Genomic DNA, 17,607 nt, shown 5'->3' with positions numbered 1-17,607 from the left:
CTACCCCTAACACTAACCCTAACCCTACCCCTAACCCTAAACCTAACCCTAGGGATCCTAACCCTAACCCTATCCCTAACCCTAACCTTAGCTAATTCTATTAATAGTGGGTTTTCTAGTTGATTTTGATGATTGGCAGCTGTCACACACTTCTCAGCATGCGTTTCAAAAACGCAAACGCAGGAAAAAACGCATGTAAACGCGTCAAAACGCCGCATTTTTTTACTGCATGCAAAAACGCATGCGTCTAAAAAACGCATGCGTCTAAAAAACGCAGCGTTTGCACGCGTTTACATGCGTTTTTTCACCACCTGCGTTTTTTTTTACAAACGCTGCAGATCAAAACGCAAGTGTGAAACCAGCCTTACTATTACTGTGCAGAATTATTAGGCAACTTCATAAAAAACAAATATATTCCCATCTCACTTGTTTATTTTCACCAGGTAAACCAATATAACTGCACAAAATTTAGAAATAAACATTTCTGACATGCAAAAACAAACCCCCAAAAAATTAGTGACCAATATAGCCACCTTTCTTTATGATGACACTCAGCAGCCTTCCATCCATAGATTCTGTCAGTTGCTTGATCTGTTTACGATCAACATTGCGTGCAGCAGCCACCACAGCCTCCAGACACTGTTCCGAGAGGTGTACTGTTTTCCCTCCCTGTAGATCTCACATTTTATGAGGGACCACAGGTTCTCTATGGGGTTCAGATCAGGTGAACAAGGGGGCCATGTCATTATTTTTTCTTCTTTGAGACCTTTACTGGCCAGCCACGCTGTGGAGTAGTTGGAGGCATGTGATGGAGCATTGTCCTGCATGAAAATCATGTTTTCCTTGAACGATACCGACTTCTTCCTGTACCAATGCTTGAAGAAGTTGTCTTCCAGAAACTGGCAGTAGGTCTGGGGGTTGAGCTTCACTCCATACTCAACCCGAAATGGTCCCACAAGTTCATCTTTGATGATACCAGCCCATACCAGTACCCCACCTCCACCTTGCTGGCGTCTGTCAGAGTGGAGCTCTCTGCCCTTTACTGATCCAGCCTCTGGCCCATCCATTTGGCCCATCAAGAGTCACTCTCATTTCATCAGTCCATAAAACCGTTGAAAAGTCAGTCTTAAGATATTTCTTGGCCCAGTCTTCATGTTTCATCTTATGTTTCTTGTTCAAAGGTGGTCGTTTTTCAGCCTTCCTTACCTTGGCCATGTCCCTGAGTATCGCACACCTTGTGCTTTTTGTTACTCCAGTAACGTTGCACCGGGGCGGATTATAATAAGGTCAATCTGGGCAGTAGCCCAGGGCACAGTGGTGTGGGGGGGCCCTGGGCTGCCGCTCAGATTGCCCGCCGCCATCAGGGCATTACTGCCCTGAATGGCGTAGTATGGGCCTAGGTGGGCAGAGGGGGCCCGCATCGGGCCCCATCTCATCTGCTCACTGGGCCCCTACCGGCACTGCGGCAGTTAAATGCTATTGATGTGTGAATGGGTGGCAATCCGGGGGGCCCGGGCCAGTATGCTGGACACTGGGGGCAGAGATGCTGGACACTCTGGGGGCAATATACTGGACAGACTGGGGGCAGAGATGCTGGACACACTGGGGGCAATATGCTGGACACACTGGGGGCAGGATGCTGGACACACTGGGTTCAATATGATGGAGACACTGGGACAGAATGCTGGACACACTGGGGGCAATATGCTGGACACACTGGGGGCAGATTGCTGGACACACTGGGGGCAATATGCTGGACACACTGGAGGCTGAATGCTGGACACACTGTGGCAGAATGCTGGACACACTGGGGCAATATGCTGGACACACTAGGGGCAATATGCTGGACACACTGGGGTCAATATGCTGGACACACTGGGGCAGAAATGCTGGACACACTGGGGACAATATGCTGCACATACTGGGGGCAATATGCTGGACACACTGGGGGCAATATGCTGGACACACTGGGGGCAATATGCTGGAGGCACTGGGGGCAGCATAAAGCATAAAAAAACACACCAAAAATGTGCAAAAACGCTTCAAAAACACACCTGCGTTTTTTGCCAAGAGAAGCAGATTCAGTGCAGAAAAATCCACAGGCAAATCTGCAAAGTGTGCACATACCCTGACAAGCCAGAGCTGATATGTCACTCTCCATAAGGAGAAACGCTACCCCTTAGTCCCCAGTCCAGAGCCTCTCACCTAGCCAAATTAGTTCTCATGCTCGCACTGACGAGGGCCAACAGCTCGAAACACCGTGTCTGCGAATTGAGATACTGATTTGGCTTTTATCTTAAGTCATATTGCATGACTCATTAAAGGGTTGATTGTTTCTTGTAGGATCGCTACTTCCAGCATGTGGCGCGATAAAGTTTAAGTCCTCTTTTTCTCTGAAGAGGCTATTTGCATATCAGATGAATAGTGTCATACAGTGTCCATATAGTGTCACACTGAGGGCTCAGAGAAATTGTGTAAGGTGGTATTCAGATAGTGTAGCACGGCATTTGTCTAACTACTACTGTATAGTGTACCAATAAGGTGTTGCACAGTGTCAAGATATCTGTGTCACACAGAAACCAGATAAATGATGTTACACGGAATTTAGATATACAGTAGTATCGTGCACTGCATCCAGATAAATAGTGTCACTCAGCATCAAGATATACAGTATTATGGTGCACAGCATCCAGATAAATAGTGTCACTCAGCATCCAGATATACAGTATTGTGGTGCACAGCATCCAGATAAATAGTGTTAGTCAGCATCAAGACATACAGTATTGTGCTGCACAGCATCCAGATAAATAGTGTCACAGAGCATCCAGATATACCGTATTGTGGGGCACAGCATCCAGATAAATAGTGTCACTCAGCATCCAGATATACAGTAATGTGGTGCACAGCATCCAGATAAATAGTTATTCAGAATCAAGATATACAGTAATGTGGTGCACAGCATCCAGATAAATAGTATCACTCAGCATCCAGATATACAGTAATATGGTGCACAGCATCCACATAAATAGTGTTAGTCAGCATCAAGATATACAGTATTGTGCTGCACAGCATCCAGATAAATAGTGTCACACAGCATCCAGATATACCGTATTGTGGTGCACAGCATCCAGATAGTGTCACTCAGCATCAAGATATACAGTATTGTGCTGCACAGCATCCAGATAAATTGTGTCACACAGCATCCAGATATACCGTAGTGTAGTGCACAGCATCCAGATAAATAGTGTCACACAGCATCCAGATATACCATAGTGTGGTGCACAGCATCCAGATAAATAGTAACAGACAGCTACACATTTAAATATAATTTGATTGAGACATTTCACAGATATTTCTGTATTCTCTTCCTCTCAGCTGTTCTATTTTGTTTCAGAGGCAGAAGTACTGACCTATGTGACATTGGATCCAGACTGGAGAATAATATTCAGAGGAGAAAAAATGTCTTTTACGTGTAATGTTGTTCATTCTACTAGAAAGACATATCAACATTTTTACTGGTACAAAGATAACCAACAAATTAAAGTTAACGAGCAGACATTTCAGATTGAAAGTGCCAAAATAAAAAATAGTGGAAATTATCAGTGCAAAACTATGGCCAGTAAAAAAAGCGAGCCAGTCAGTTTGGCGGTAAGCGAAGGTAAGACCATAGATTCATGAGTTATATGCGGTATGCTATTGCAGTATGTTCCTCAAGGTCAATTTATCACCTTCATATAGTTCTCAGGCAACAATAGTTTATGAGCCCTTTCTTCAGATAACTGCAATATCTAATGCAATTATTAGTATAAAATGACCACTGGTGGATTACCAACAATTGTGAGCTAAAGTTTTATTTATTAAACTGGAAAATGTCAGTCATAACCAGTGGTCATATTCATTTACTGGTCCTACTGTGTCAGCATAAATAGTGTCAGATAGCATCCATAGGGCTCATACTTGCGAGAAAAACGGACGAGTGCAATCCGATAATTTTTTTTTTATTGGCTATTCTGCTATGCTATCTATCTCTATGAATATAAAGATATACTGTATATATATGTGTGTCACTGACATATATATACACACCTATACTATGTGTATATTTCTGTTCTATATATTCTATTCTAACCTATTCTATTCTATACTGTAAGCGGCATCTGCCGGCTTTTAATCTGTCTATCTATCTATCTATCTATCTATCTATCTATCTATCTATTATATATATATATATATATATATATATATATATATATGTTTTGAAAAAAAAAATTAGAAAAAACAGCACAGTTAAGAGGTAGGGTGCAGACACCTCACAGGTACATACCAGTCCTAGTAAATACTTATCCAAAGAGTTGAGGCAGAATACCAAATTCAAAATTATAAAGTGCTTTCTAATAGCCCATGTGGCGACGTTTCGGTCCTGGCTTGAGAAAGGTCTGTACCCAGGACCGAAACGTCGCCACATGGGCTATTAAAAAGCACTTTATAATTTTGGATTTGGTGTGCTGCCTCAACTTTTTTGGATATGTATATGCTTTGAAGATTATTTGGTTTTAAAACCTCATGTTAAAATCGCATTGCATACGGATTGCATGCACATGTCATACGGATGTTCCATGGAAAAATCGCATGGAAATTGCATTACACTCGTCTGTTTTTTCAGTCCGGACATCGGACCAGTTTTTTTCTCGCAAATGGGTATGAGCCGATATAAATAGTATCACACCTCATCCAGGTAATGTCTCACAAAATTCCCATATAAATAGTTTGACATAGCATCCAGATAATGGCACAAAATGTAAAAATCAAAATGAGAAATTTTGCAATTTTCATACTGGCTACTGGGGGATTTTTCGACTCTAGCTTCCTGTTGTTTCAGATTTTATCCAGATTTTCACAAAATGCCTAGATAACACATGTGAGATAGCGTTACCTGAGTGGGTTGGGGGACACTCACTTGGCAACGGGATTAAAGCAGTCAGGCATGTCTTCTCACAACAGTCTATCTGGTTTATTAAGCATCATAAACCACACCACAAACAGTTCATTATTTACATCAACGGAACATCATAAGCACTGACAGTCTGTTCCAATGGCAGATACTTCTCTGCCCGTAACCCCCTTTATCTCTAGTTACCTTACAGGAGCTCCTCCTCCATCCACTGACTCCTCTCAGTCCTGGTTCCCAGGGAAGCTGCCAAACTGGGATCACCGTACTTGTGACCAAGGCACTTCAGATAGTCCAGACCCGCAGACGGAACTGTAGCTTCCCCAACACATTAGCCATCACAGGCTCTGCTTATACGGCCTCTCCGTGCGCTATTCAGGAAGTCCAGTCCCAGGCACTTCCAACACTCAGGCCTTCAGTCCATGGCCTCACCATGTGCTTCCAGGAATCCAGTCTACTCCAGGACATTCCAACACAGACCATTTAGGACTTTGCACACTGACCATTCTGGTCCATACACTCTGAACCATGTGACCAAACCCTGGTCACATTATGTAGCTGTAACCACCCCCGTAGGTGGGATGTGTGTGTGGAAAGCCAGTCCCGCCCAGCTCTCCAACTAACCCTGCAAGCCTCCCTTTTAAACTATGCAAATACTTGTGGGACTACAGGTCCCAGAACAACATTACTGGCTTACAGCGCAGACTCCCTCTGCGACACATACCGGCCATTTACAATCATGCCGGACACTGTTTCATTATCACCATTACAGATATGCCTTCATGCGTATCCTGAAGAGCACATACAGCGCCCCCTGGCTGTAACATGGGTTACTGCATCACACACCATCCAGGTAATGTTTTACAAAATACCCATATAAATTGTGGGAAATAGTATCCAGATAATGTAGCAAAATGTAAAATTTAAAATGAGAAATCTTGCAATTTTCACACTGGCCACTGGGGCATTTTTCAACTTGAGCTACACACAGTGCTCAGATAAATGGTGTCAAATATCATCAAAAGATTGTCTGTGTTCAGATAAATAGTGTCACACATCCAGAGATTGTCTGTGTTCAGATAAATAGTGTCACACATCATCCAGAGATTGTCTGTGTTCAGATAAATACTGTGACACATCATCCAGAGATTGTCTGTGTTCAGATAAATACTGTGACACATCATCCAGAGATTGTCTGTGCTCAGATAAATACTGTCACACATCATCCAGAGATTGTCTGTGCTCAGATAAATACTGTCACATAGCTTATAGATAATGTTGATGACCATTTTAATTTTTGCCATATAGAATCGAGGTAATGAGACACAATGTCCAGATAAAACCGGAATGAATATTGATATTTTTGTCTTTCAGACTGGGTGATTCTTCAAGTGCCTTCATACATTTACGAAGGAGACAGGTTGACTACAAATTGTCATGGTTGGGATATACTTTTTTCAAATGAAGTGAGAACTTACATGGATGGTCATATCATAGAGAACATGGGTTATTATATGGACAAGACAGGAACCAGAGAGTACACATGTAAAAGGAAGCGACTTCTGATCGCTTATACATCGAAACCAATTTCTGTCCTTATCCATGGTAATTTGAAAGATGCCATTAAAATCCAACCAAACTGGATATGGTACACATCAAATTTGGAGATATGATGGTGACGATTGATTTTTTGTACTCTATCACCCCATTTTAGCAATGGAAATATATACTCGTAATAAATATAGATATTTTTTAAAAAGCATCTGTCTATTCTATCTAATGCACATCATTTATTTTTTCAGAACTGTTCACAGTCCCAATTTTACAACTGACCAGTTCATTGATAAGAGAAGGTGATGAGATGACATTGACTTGTGTCACAACTCTCGCTTTTCAAAGGAGGACCAAACAACTGCAGTTTGCTTTTTATAGAAATGAACAAAAAATACAGGATTTCAGTGTAAATGACAAATGTAGCTTTTCGTCTGCACAGCTGGAGCATTCTGGGAAATATTCATGTGAAGTGACAACATTACTTGGTACTGTGAGAAAAATGAGTGAAAGCTCAACCATCCAAGTTCAAGGTAAATATAGGTCAGCGTAAGGGGGGGGCCGTGCATATTGCTTTTGAAAATATCTACATGTCACCTCGTTGCCCTCCAGAGGCCACAGTGTGTGACCTTATTTTATGCTTTATAGTCTTGCTCATTTATTGGGAATGTGTCATCAGAAAATAACCCATATTTTACATTTTTGTGCTAAACATATATATATATATATATATATATATATATATATATATATATATATATATATATATATTTTTGCAATTTTTCCCTTCATATCACAATTTTTGTTTAGATTAAAAATTAGAAATCTTGCAATTCTCACTGTGGACACTGGGGCATTTCAACTCTAACTCGCTTTTGTTTCAGAAAATTCGCATGTACATTAGCCACAATGACCCTATCTTTTGTATTGAAGTGTCTAATGAGCGTGTGCAAAGGTCAATGTGAAGTAAGAGGTAGCAGGGTCAGCTCTGTTATAGCCTATTGGTGGATACTGTGTTATCTGTCATTGTAATCTGATAAAGAGAATTCCAGACAGGAAGGATGTGTCTAAAATATCCCTAGTGGCCAGTGAGATAATTGTATCATTACTAATTTTTTTTTGTTTAATAAAGATCATTGTATTAAAAAATGCATTTTTCTTCTTAAAATACATATAACAGACAGATACATCAGAGATCCATTCATTTTACAATTGTTATTCTCATTATTAAAATAACCTAGAGTTGTTCAAGACCCCAGTGATGGAGGTTGTCCCATCCACCACTGTAATGAAAGGAGAGAAGGTGGCACTGCAGTGTGTGGTCACACCTCCGACTGGAAGCCCTCTGCTCTACAGCTTCTTCAGAGGATCACAGGCTATACAGGATTATACTTTGGAAAATACTTATATAATCCCTCAAGCGTGGGAAGAAAACAGCGGAAATTATAAGTGTTCCAGCAAGCCTGCAAATAATAAGGTTCTTAAATACAGCGAGGACCTCAGCATTGTCGTAACAAGTGAGTAGTCATGTCATAAAAAATAACTTCTAACTATAGTAGTATGGCTAATAACACAGCATTCCGGTTGGACCCAGTACATATACTGTAAATAGTGACATTATATCTCCACCATAATACTCTAGGTACCTTTGATAATGGAGCCATTGGAAAAGAGGACTCAGACAGGAGTGGTGAGTAAATATTCACTATTTTACTATACTTACTAAATCTCTCCTATAAGCTACATGGCTAAATGTGTGAGAGAAAGAGAAGCACTTTCATGAGCGTATCAAATGAGTATTAATGTGACCATTAACCGCTTAATGGCCAATGACGTACATAGCATTTCATGAGCAGGTTCCGCATCTAGACGTGCTATGTACATGATGGATTAAAATTGTCTCTGTGTGAAAATACACAGTGACCGCTCCATGCTCAAGGCAGTCACTGACAGCTGACCAGAATGACCAGAGACACGGGGACCCATGTCAATGGCACCCACTTTATGATCAGTGAAATCGGTCAGTAAATCTGACTGCCCAATCATAGCATGATCATGTGGGAGGTGCAGAAATATCAGCACTTCCCTGTACGATCACCGCCGGAGCTCGGCTCAGCTGACAGTCGAGCTCCTGCAGTAACAGCCAGGGACGGTGCCAGCACTGTACCTGGCTGATTAACACTTCAGATGCCACAATCAAGAGCGATTGTGATATTTAGAAAGTTGTGAAGAGATGAGATTTCATTGGGACCAAAGAAGTCTCTGATCGCTCTAATATATCCAGTGGTTGAAAACAGCAGCTCAGGTCTGATTCTCCTCACTCTGTCAGTGACTGTATTGGAGATTGGAGCTGTGCTGCTGTCAGAAGAGTGCTATACTAAATTCTAAATCACCCATTTCTCCTACTGTCACCCCAGTCTTCTTGTCCCTCCTTCCATTCCCTGTGTCATTTTCTTTTTATATATTATTTTTCCAATATCTTAATTTTTATTTTTCAATGTAATTTTGTCCTGTTCATCCTTCATTCGATAGCATAAGTTAGGTGTAGGGCAGAAGATAGGGGGGAAATGTTTTAGAAATAGCTAGGGCTAGCGTTGGGGTACAGGACTTAGTGTTAGGTACAGGTTTAAGTATTTTGTGTTTTAAAAAAAAATATTTAAAAAGTAAAAAAAAAAATAGAGGAAATTAAAAAACTTTGTAATCTATCTATCTATCTATCTATCTATCTATCTATCTATCTATCTATCTATCTATCTATCTATCTACTGCAATGGCTGCATGTGTGTATACAGCAGATGACACCATTATCTGTTAAGATACAGACAGCGCAAGTGAGACAGATGAGCAGTTTTTACTGATGTCGTCCTCATCCATAGTACTAGCGATGATGAGTCTCATTACCAGCGCCGCGGGCAAGAACTTGTTTAGTCTAGCGCTAGTGCCACTGAAAATGATCGGGTGCCCATGGATTCATACACTCCTTGCGTGCCAGAATTTGCTTTTGTCACAGGCGCCCATGTTAAGACTACACAGTTTAGGGTGGTTGTGCTTTATTAAAATTTTCCTCTGTGAATAATTACTAAATTAGTGGCTGAGCAGACCAATTTGTATGCTGCCAAATTCATTGGCGACAATCCCACATCCTACTACTCCAAATGTAGTAACTGGAAACTTGGAGATATTTTAAAATTTTTTGGTATGCTTCTCAACATGGGTCTGATAAAAAAAACACTAAAAAAAAATCAGATTTTATTGGTCATCTGACATCCAGCATGACACCCCTATGTACAGGCAACAATTTTAGAGTATTCTGCAATTCCTATAGTACACAGAAAACTCAAATTGCACCTCTCCCAATGACCCCAACCATGTCCAACTTTACAAAGTCAGGCCAAAAATAAATTATTTTAGTGATATATTTTCCCACACATACCGTGGGGGAAAAAAGTATTTAGTCAGCCACCAATTGTGCAAGTTCTCCCACTTAAAAAGATGAGAGAGGACTGTAATTTACATCATAGGTAGACCAACTGTGAGTCAAAATGGCAAAACAAATCCAGAAAATCACCTTGTCTGATTTTGCAAGATTTATTTTGCAAATTATGGTTGAAAATAAGTATTTGGTCACCTAACAACATGCAAGATTTCTGGCTCTCACAGACCTGTAACTTCTTTAAGAGGCTCCTCTGTCCTCCACTCATTACCTGTAGTAATGGCACCTGTTTGAACTTGTTATCAGTATAAAAGTATAAAAGACACCTGTCCACAACCTCAGTCACACTCCAAACTGCACTATGGTGAAGGCCAAAGAGCTGTCGAAGGACACCAGAAACAAAGGATATATAACAAAATATTGAGATGAACTTTTGTTAATGACCAAATACTTATTTTCCACCATAATTTGCAAAATAAATCTTGCCAAATCATACAAAGTGATTTTCTGGATTTGTTTCCTCAATTTTGACTCTCATAGTTGTGTTCTACCAATGATGTCAATTACAGGCCTCTCTCATCTTTTTAAGTGGGAGAACTTGCACAATTGGTGGCTGACAAAATACTTTTTTCCCCACTGTATATACCCCCCCCAAAAAATAATTGTTTCTCCCTAATTAGTGGTGAGCGAATATACTCGTTACTCGAGATTTCCTGAGCATGCTCTAGCAACCAGGCAACCCCCACATGTACTTATGCTGTCTAACAGATGTAAATCATTCAGCTAAGGTGAGGAAAACTAAATCTCCGAGCACTAAAAATTACTTGGAGGACACCCGAGCGTGCTCGGGAGATCTCGAGTAACGAGTATTTTCGCTCATCACTATCCCTAATGCCTCCCCTCATTGAAGATAGCTGGGAAAATTGTCTGGGACCTGGTGCATCCCCTTTTAGAAAGGGATACAACTTGTATATAGATAATTAATATACGAGTTTGGTGCGCCCGCTAGAGCCATGGGGTACTCGGGCTGGGTCAGACGGTTCTTAAAGGTCTGTGGCCCTGGGCATCCAATAAAAGTGAATGAAATGAATGAAGGGGAAATAAAGTGTTTAGCGGATTTGTTTGTGATGCCACCCGTGGTGCTCAGCAATAGGAAAATGGCCAACGCTGTGGTTCAGGTCCTCTGGGGCAGATGATGACGCAGCAGACATGTTTCAGCTCTCCACGGATAGAGCTAGGTCTCAGGGCAGTAAAAGTGTTAAAGTCAATGTTGGTGAAAGTTGTGATGCAGGGCAGGTGACCAGTAGTAATGCAGAAGACACAGCAGGTTGCAGTTTCCACACTTTTACTCACAGTTCTTAAATGCAGTCCCAGCCAGGTTCTGTGTCCTCCGGGTCTGTGGTCCAGCCAGCTCTCAGTTAATTTGGGGTCCTTTTTGCCAGAACCCCCTTCTAATGTCCTTCCCTGGTGATCTCACTGCGCTGGCTCCCGCCTCTCCTGCCCTGCGCCTTCACACACAGTGTCCCAAGCCATAAGCCTTGGATTCTGTCGGGCGACGTCCTCCTTTTCCCCTTGATTCTATGTGGCTGCCTTTTCAGCGAGTGTGTGTGGTTGTGGCATGTACAAATACCACAGCCTCCGGCTGGATAGTTTAGCCTTGTAGTTCTACACTAGTCTGGGGGCCAGTTCCCCCACTGCGACCTGGTCTCTCCACCCAACTACAATCAGCGTGGATATGGGCCCCACGGGTAGATTCCTCACTACTCGTGCCCCTAGGACACCTTCTCTCTCTTCTTTCTGTCAGGAGTTTCTCTCTATCCTCCTTGTTCTCTCTCTCTGTCCTCTGGTGCTGGGACGAGCTCCTCACTGCTCAAGTCCCCAGCTCCAACTCTCTCTGACACTCACTGTTCACAACTCCCTTGACTCCACTGACTCCTCCCCACTTTACTTCCTCCACCCACACCCTCTACCTAGTTCCCTTCAGGCCTATAGCGGTCTATTGTTGGGTGCTAGTGTGTGGGTACTGGGTACTGTCCCCTTCTTACCCGAGAGCGGAGTACCACACCTCAGGCTGAGATGCAGTACCTTTGTGGCGACTGAACCTTCAGGGGCACCACAAGTGTACCCCTGTTCAGGTGCTTGTCTGCCAAGTAACAGTGGCCTGTGGAACCATATGCCAGAATCACAGAGCAGTGCCCAAAACACATGTCACCCAGAAATTAAAGGCAGGCAAAATTATGTAATGAGGATATGCTTCTTGTCAAATTTCATGACGAAAAGGATTTCCTCATTTTAACATATTAACGTCCAAAAGTCTGTCTGTTTACAGGATTACAATGAGTTTATGGGTGGCGTGGACCTTGCGGACCAGATGCTGCAGACCTATAGAGTCTCATGTATGATATAAAAAGACTGGCAGCACACCTAATCCAAGTGGCCCTATATAATTCTTTTGCACACTACCAAAAAACTGGACACCAAGGATCTTACCTTGAGTTCCAAGAAAATATTTTAAAAATCTGATATTTGGAGACCAAGGGAGTGTGGGGGAGAATTATCTAGTGAGGCAGCAGAATTGTCTGCGGTCAGCATTTTCCTTCACAAGTGACACTTACAATCAAAAAAGGCCGACCCCAAAAGAGAGGCAGGGTATGCTACAAAGATGGAGTTAGGAGGGAAACCAGTTACCAGTGTGACCTATGTCCTGATAAACCTGGCCTCTGCATTAGGGAAAGTTTCCGTCATTACCACACATTCCTAGAATATCTGGATCTATCTTTTGTTTTTACCCTTGCCTCATTATGCTATTTATCTTTATTCACTTTTCATTTCGTCATCTCCCACTTATAAATTGGAATATAAAACAAAAGCAAAGTGAAAAAGTTAATTCTTATTATACCCCTAGATGAATATTGTGAGGGTTATTTTCTGAAATGGCATACATTTTATTTTTCTTTCTGGCAGTTAATGACTATGCCATGCCATCTGAAGCAGTCATTCTGATTCTTTCTCCTCTTTGGTGTTATAGACAAAATGGTTTTTTATGGAGAATACGTAGTACATGAGTCGCTCCTGATCTACATAGAATAGGCTTTCTTATTGCTTTATTCAAATATTATAAAACCCTTTATAGCTGCTAAAATTGTCCATGTGTACTGTGGCATACTGCCTCCTTATATATTCAGAAAAAGAAAGGAAGGGACCTGTTATAGTGCCAGCGTAACACGGCACATCCAACCCTCATATAGGGATTGTGCTATAGAGGCATTGTGCAACTAGTCCCTTTAAAAGTAAAAGAAAGAGTGGCAGCAGCCATGGATGTTCTTTTATCCTGTGAGCGTGCTCAGCTTTGAAACATTGTAGTTGTATTCCTTCATTTTAAAACATGTTGCCTTTCATTTCAATGCATTTTTTCCAGCTCTTATAAAATAACAGTGGCATGCTTTGTCAGCACGGTATAGTCATATTTACTGGCAAATGTGATGCTGGGGACCATGTACCTCATATAGTAGAGAATACTGTATAGGAATTTATGAACTAAAAAGCCACACAGTGCTCCATCCCTTTTGGGCCCGATCGTTCATTTAAACTATACTAATAAAATTACTTCTCAGCACAGGAGGAATAGTTCTAACATTTTGTGGTCCATTTCCTAACCTCTCACTACTATGTATGAAAGCTTGTCCTAAAAATGACACTTGTGTGAAAAAAAATTGTTTTTCCACACTCATTTTGAACTACATCCATTAATAAAATGTGGGCTCAAAGACTCATCATTACACCCATAAATGAATTATTTAGGGGGGTGCAGTTTACAAAATAGGGTCAGCTGTGGGGGTTTCTGCTGTTTTGGCATGTCAAGAACTCTGCAAATGTGACATAGAGCTCAATCTATTTCAGTCAAATATGTATTTCAAAATACAAATATTGATCCTTCCCTTCCAAGCTCGGCCGTTTGTCCAAACAGAATGTTTTGACTACATGTGGGTGTGGCACCCCAGGAGTTTGGGTACCACAGTAGTGCTGTCTTCCTCACGGGGAGGATAGTGCTATAACTGGAGACAAGTGAGGTTTCCTTTGGTAGGTGTACACACACACAACACCTTCCACTTCCAGGCCAGGAGGGGGGAGCTCCAAGCCCTGTTTTAGGGCAGCTTCCCTCAATAAAGACCCTGGTTTGGAGGCGGAGAGAGCTCAGTTTGTAGCAGAAGTCTGTGTGCGAGGACAGACAGAAGTGGAGCACAGAGGAGAGTGGAAGCTCCAAGAGGCCACAAGCAGGCCTCTGAAGAGTATCAGCGCAAGAATCCGGGTACGGGAGCCTGAGGCTTTTGTGGAATATAAAACACAGAGCAGAACCGGAGGGTATTGTTCTACAAGGACTTTGCCCATAGTTACCTGTGGCACAGCAGCACCTACAAGCCTGGAGTAACCGAGAACAGACCCCAGTTCACACGGCCCGAGCTGCCTGCCATACAGGTATCTCTCCTAGGACAGCAGAACGATTAAAGACCTTGTTGAGACACTTAGTGGCAGCAGGGACTTAGAGACAGAAAGCGCAGAGTGGTAGGCTCCCATCTGACTTACTCAGGGGAACTTGCTTGTCTCTGGACTGCCCGGACTTCTCTGCCTGCCCTGTGGTCTGGTGCCCTGGACTGTGGATGCTGCGGTCTTCAGTAAAGGTATAGAGACTGCAACCTTGTGTCCTCGTTCTTCTCTGCACCTCTCAGTATACCACCATCTACACACCGGGAGCCCTGGGGTTATACTTCACCTGTGGGAAGATATACCATCTAGCCGCCATAACATCACCCCAATGGACCCCTTAAAGCAGCGTCGTTCCCCACTGACCGAATACCACAGGTGGCGTCACGAACATAAACTTTATCCCTTTAAAGACCTTTCCCTTTTACATGGGCGCCCAGGGCCATGGACCAGGTCACGGCCACAGTGACATCCCCCTGTGAACACCGGACCTGGTACCAAGTGACCCCTAGCCCGCGGGGCGACTCATCTTGGCGTCACGAACAGGATCTACTGACCCTGAAAATTGAGTCATGTGCGCCTAAAGGACTGTGCCTAACTGTTTTGTGCCAGAGACTGTGTATTGTGAATTGCCACCAATTTCTGTTACAGCAGGTGGCCAAAACAGCTTGTTGCAGTGAACAGAGAGTCCTACAGAAAGGAATCAGGGCTCTGGTACAAAGACAACAGGTAGAACTGTCTGGTGGAGAAATTGGCAGAGTCACAGTGAGAGATCCAATCCCCATTGCAATACCCCCCAGAAGTGAAATGTTGATATGGTGTCGGGCATCAATAGGTATCAGAGGTAAAGACTACCAGGCACTAGTAGAACCTATGTATTCTGATAGTAGGTCTACGATCCTGACAGCCAGAGGGGTGGTTGAAATCCGCAAAGGGAGAGTACCAGTACGTGTTCTCAACTGTGGAGAGAAAGAAGTTCACCTGACCAGATATGCCACAATTGCCAAACTGTTTACTGTTGATAATTATGTGATACAGGCGGCAGAACCCTTGGTCCCGTCCACCCAGGCGGAGGACAATGGCTCTGCAGGTCGAATGGAAGATTGGTGTCAAAAATTGCCCGTGAGCACTGACTCTACACCTGTACACCAGAAACAAGGGGCTTACAGGGTGGTTCAAGAGTATGAACGAGCCTTCAGTAAACACCCACTAGACTTCGGGCAGGTAAAAGGGGTACAACATCACATCCCCACGGGTAGTCATCCACCCATCAAGGAGAGATACATGCCTGTACCTCCAGCTCATTACCAATGTGCCAAAAGTATGTTGCGAGAGATGAAGGAGGCTGGGGTAATCAGAGATAGTTGTAGCCCCCGGGCAGCTCCATTAGTCCTCGTCAGAAAGAAAGCCGGCACCATGAGGATGTGTGTAGATTATAGGCAGATAAACTGCATTACACACAAGGATGCATACCCATTGCCCAGAATAGAAGAGTCCTTAGCTGCTTTAAAATCTGCTAACTACTTCTCTACCTTGGATCCCACCAGTGGGTACTGGCAGGTTCCCGTTGCAGAGGCGGACAAGGAGAAGACAGCCTTCACAACATCGATGGGTCTCTCCGAGTTCAATTACATGCCGTTTGGACTGTGCAACGCCCCAGGAACGTTTCAGAGGATGATGGAATGCTGTCTCAGACACAAGAACTTCGAAACAGTCTTGTTGTACCTGAACGACATCATTGTATTCTCCAAGATGTATGAGGATCATCTGAAGCACCTGGCCGAGGTGTTTGAAGCCCTGTCCAACTTTGGTTTGAAGGTAAAACCCTCAAAATGTCATCTGTTGAAATCCAAAGTGCAATACCTGGGCCATGTGGTGAGCTCAGAAGGAGTGGCCCCAGATCCAGACAAGGTCACCATCATCAAGAACTGGCCAAAACCCAGTAACCTCCATGAAGTCCGACAGTTCCTCGGGTTGGTAGGCTATTACCGAAGATTTGTGAAAGACTTCACTAAGATAGCACCACTGCAAGACCTGTTAGTGGGCTAATCCAAGAAAACCAAGGGTAAGAATACCTAATTTGACTGGGACGACGGGCTGGAGAGATCATTCACTTGATTGAAGTTGGCTCTCTGTTATGATCCTGGTGGTAAGGACCACAAAACTGACCTGATAGGTAAACCAGAAAATAAGACAAGCTCTGGGAATGTGGGAACTATAGTGACCGCAACTCTGAACCTATCCACACACACTAAAGGCAGCCGTGGAGCGTACCTGAAAACCTAGACGCCTCTTCACAGCCTGAGAAACTAGCTACCCCTAGAGAGAAATACAGCCTCACTTGCCTCAGAGAAATTACCCCAAAGTTTTAGACAGCCCCCCACAAATAATAACGGTGAGTTAAGGGGAAAACACAAACGTAGGAGTGAAAATAGGTTTTAGCAAATGAGGCCCGCTAACTAAAAATAGACGAAGATAGCAAGGAGTCTGTGCGGTCAGTATAAAATACTATCAAAATTATCCACGCAGAGAATACAAAAAAAACCCACACCGACTCACGATGTGAGGGCGCAACTCCGCACCCAGAGCTTCCAGCGAGCGAGGAAATCACATATAAGCAAGCTGGACTGAACTCATAATATACTGAGAAACATTTTCAAGGAAATAATGAACAAACATGAACTAGCAAACTTAGCTTCTCCAGAAGGAGACAGGTCACAAGGGAAGTCCAAGAGAGATCTGAACCAGTACTGAAAACAACGACAGCAGGCAACCAGTAAAGGTCCAGATGGAGTTAAATAGGAGCCAGACTAGCAGAAAATGAGGCAGCTGAGCCCAGCTAGACACCAGCCGTATAGCTCAAAGCCACCAGAGGGAGCCCAAGAACAGAACTCACACAGTACCACTCATGACCACAGGAGGGAGCCCGAGAACGGAATTCACAACAGCTCTCACGGGAGAAGAAGTACTGGCCTACCCAAAATACGACCAACCGTTTGTGCTGTACACGGATGCCAGCAACGTGGGATTGGGAGCAGTACTGTCCCAAGTACAAAAAGGCAAAGAGAGAGTAATCGCGTATGCCAGCGGTAAGCTACGCCCCACAGAAAGGAACCCCGAAAATTACAGCTCCTTTAAGCTGGAATTCCTCGCCATCGTCTGGGCAGTGACAGAGAGATTCAAACATTATCTA

At 43.2% G+C, this 17,607-nt stretch overlaps 1 protein-coding gene across 5 annotated transcripts in view; it reads left to right on the top strand.

The window, feature by feature from the left end:
• LOC143770429 (Fc receptor-like protein 3) overlaps nucleotides 1-17,607 on the top strand; it is a 111,850-nt gene that overhangs the window by 81,929 nt on the left and 12,314 nt on the right. For 4 of the 5 annotated variants that reach the window (XM_077260054.1, XM_077260062.1, XM_077260069.1 and 1 more), the window contains 5 exons: nucleotides 3,395-3,658; nucleotides 6,323-6,553; nucleotides 6,751-7,032; nucleotides 7,741-8,016; nucleotides 8,142-8,189. In XM_077260054.1, the coding sequence (XP_077116169.1) occupies nucleotides 3,395-3,658; nucleotides 6,323-6,553; nucleotides 6,751-7,032; nucleotides 7,741-8,016; nucleotides 8,142-8,189 (1,101 nt within the window). The remainder of the gene's footprint in view (nucleotides 1-3,394; nucleotides 3,659-6,322; nucleotides 6,554-6,750; nucleotides 7,033-7,740; nucleotides 8,017-8,141; nucleotides 8,190-17,607) is intronic. The other variant, XM_077260086.1, reaches the window with a different exon arrangement.

Source organism: Ranitomeya variabilis, chromosome 1 (assembly GCF_051348905.1).
Source record: "Ranitomeya variabilis isolate aRanVar5 chromosome 1, aRanVar5.hap1, whole genome shotgun sequence".
Classification (NCBI taxonomy): Eukaryota; Metazoa; Chordata; class Amphibia; order Anura; family Dendrobatidae; genus Ranitomeya; species Ranitomeya variabilis.
This window is presented reverse-complemented; position numbering and strand designations above follow the sequence as displayed.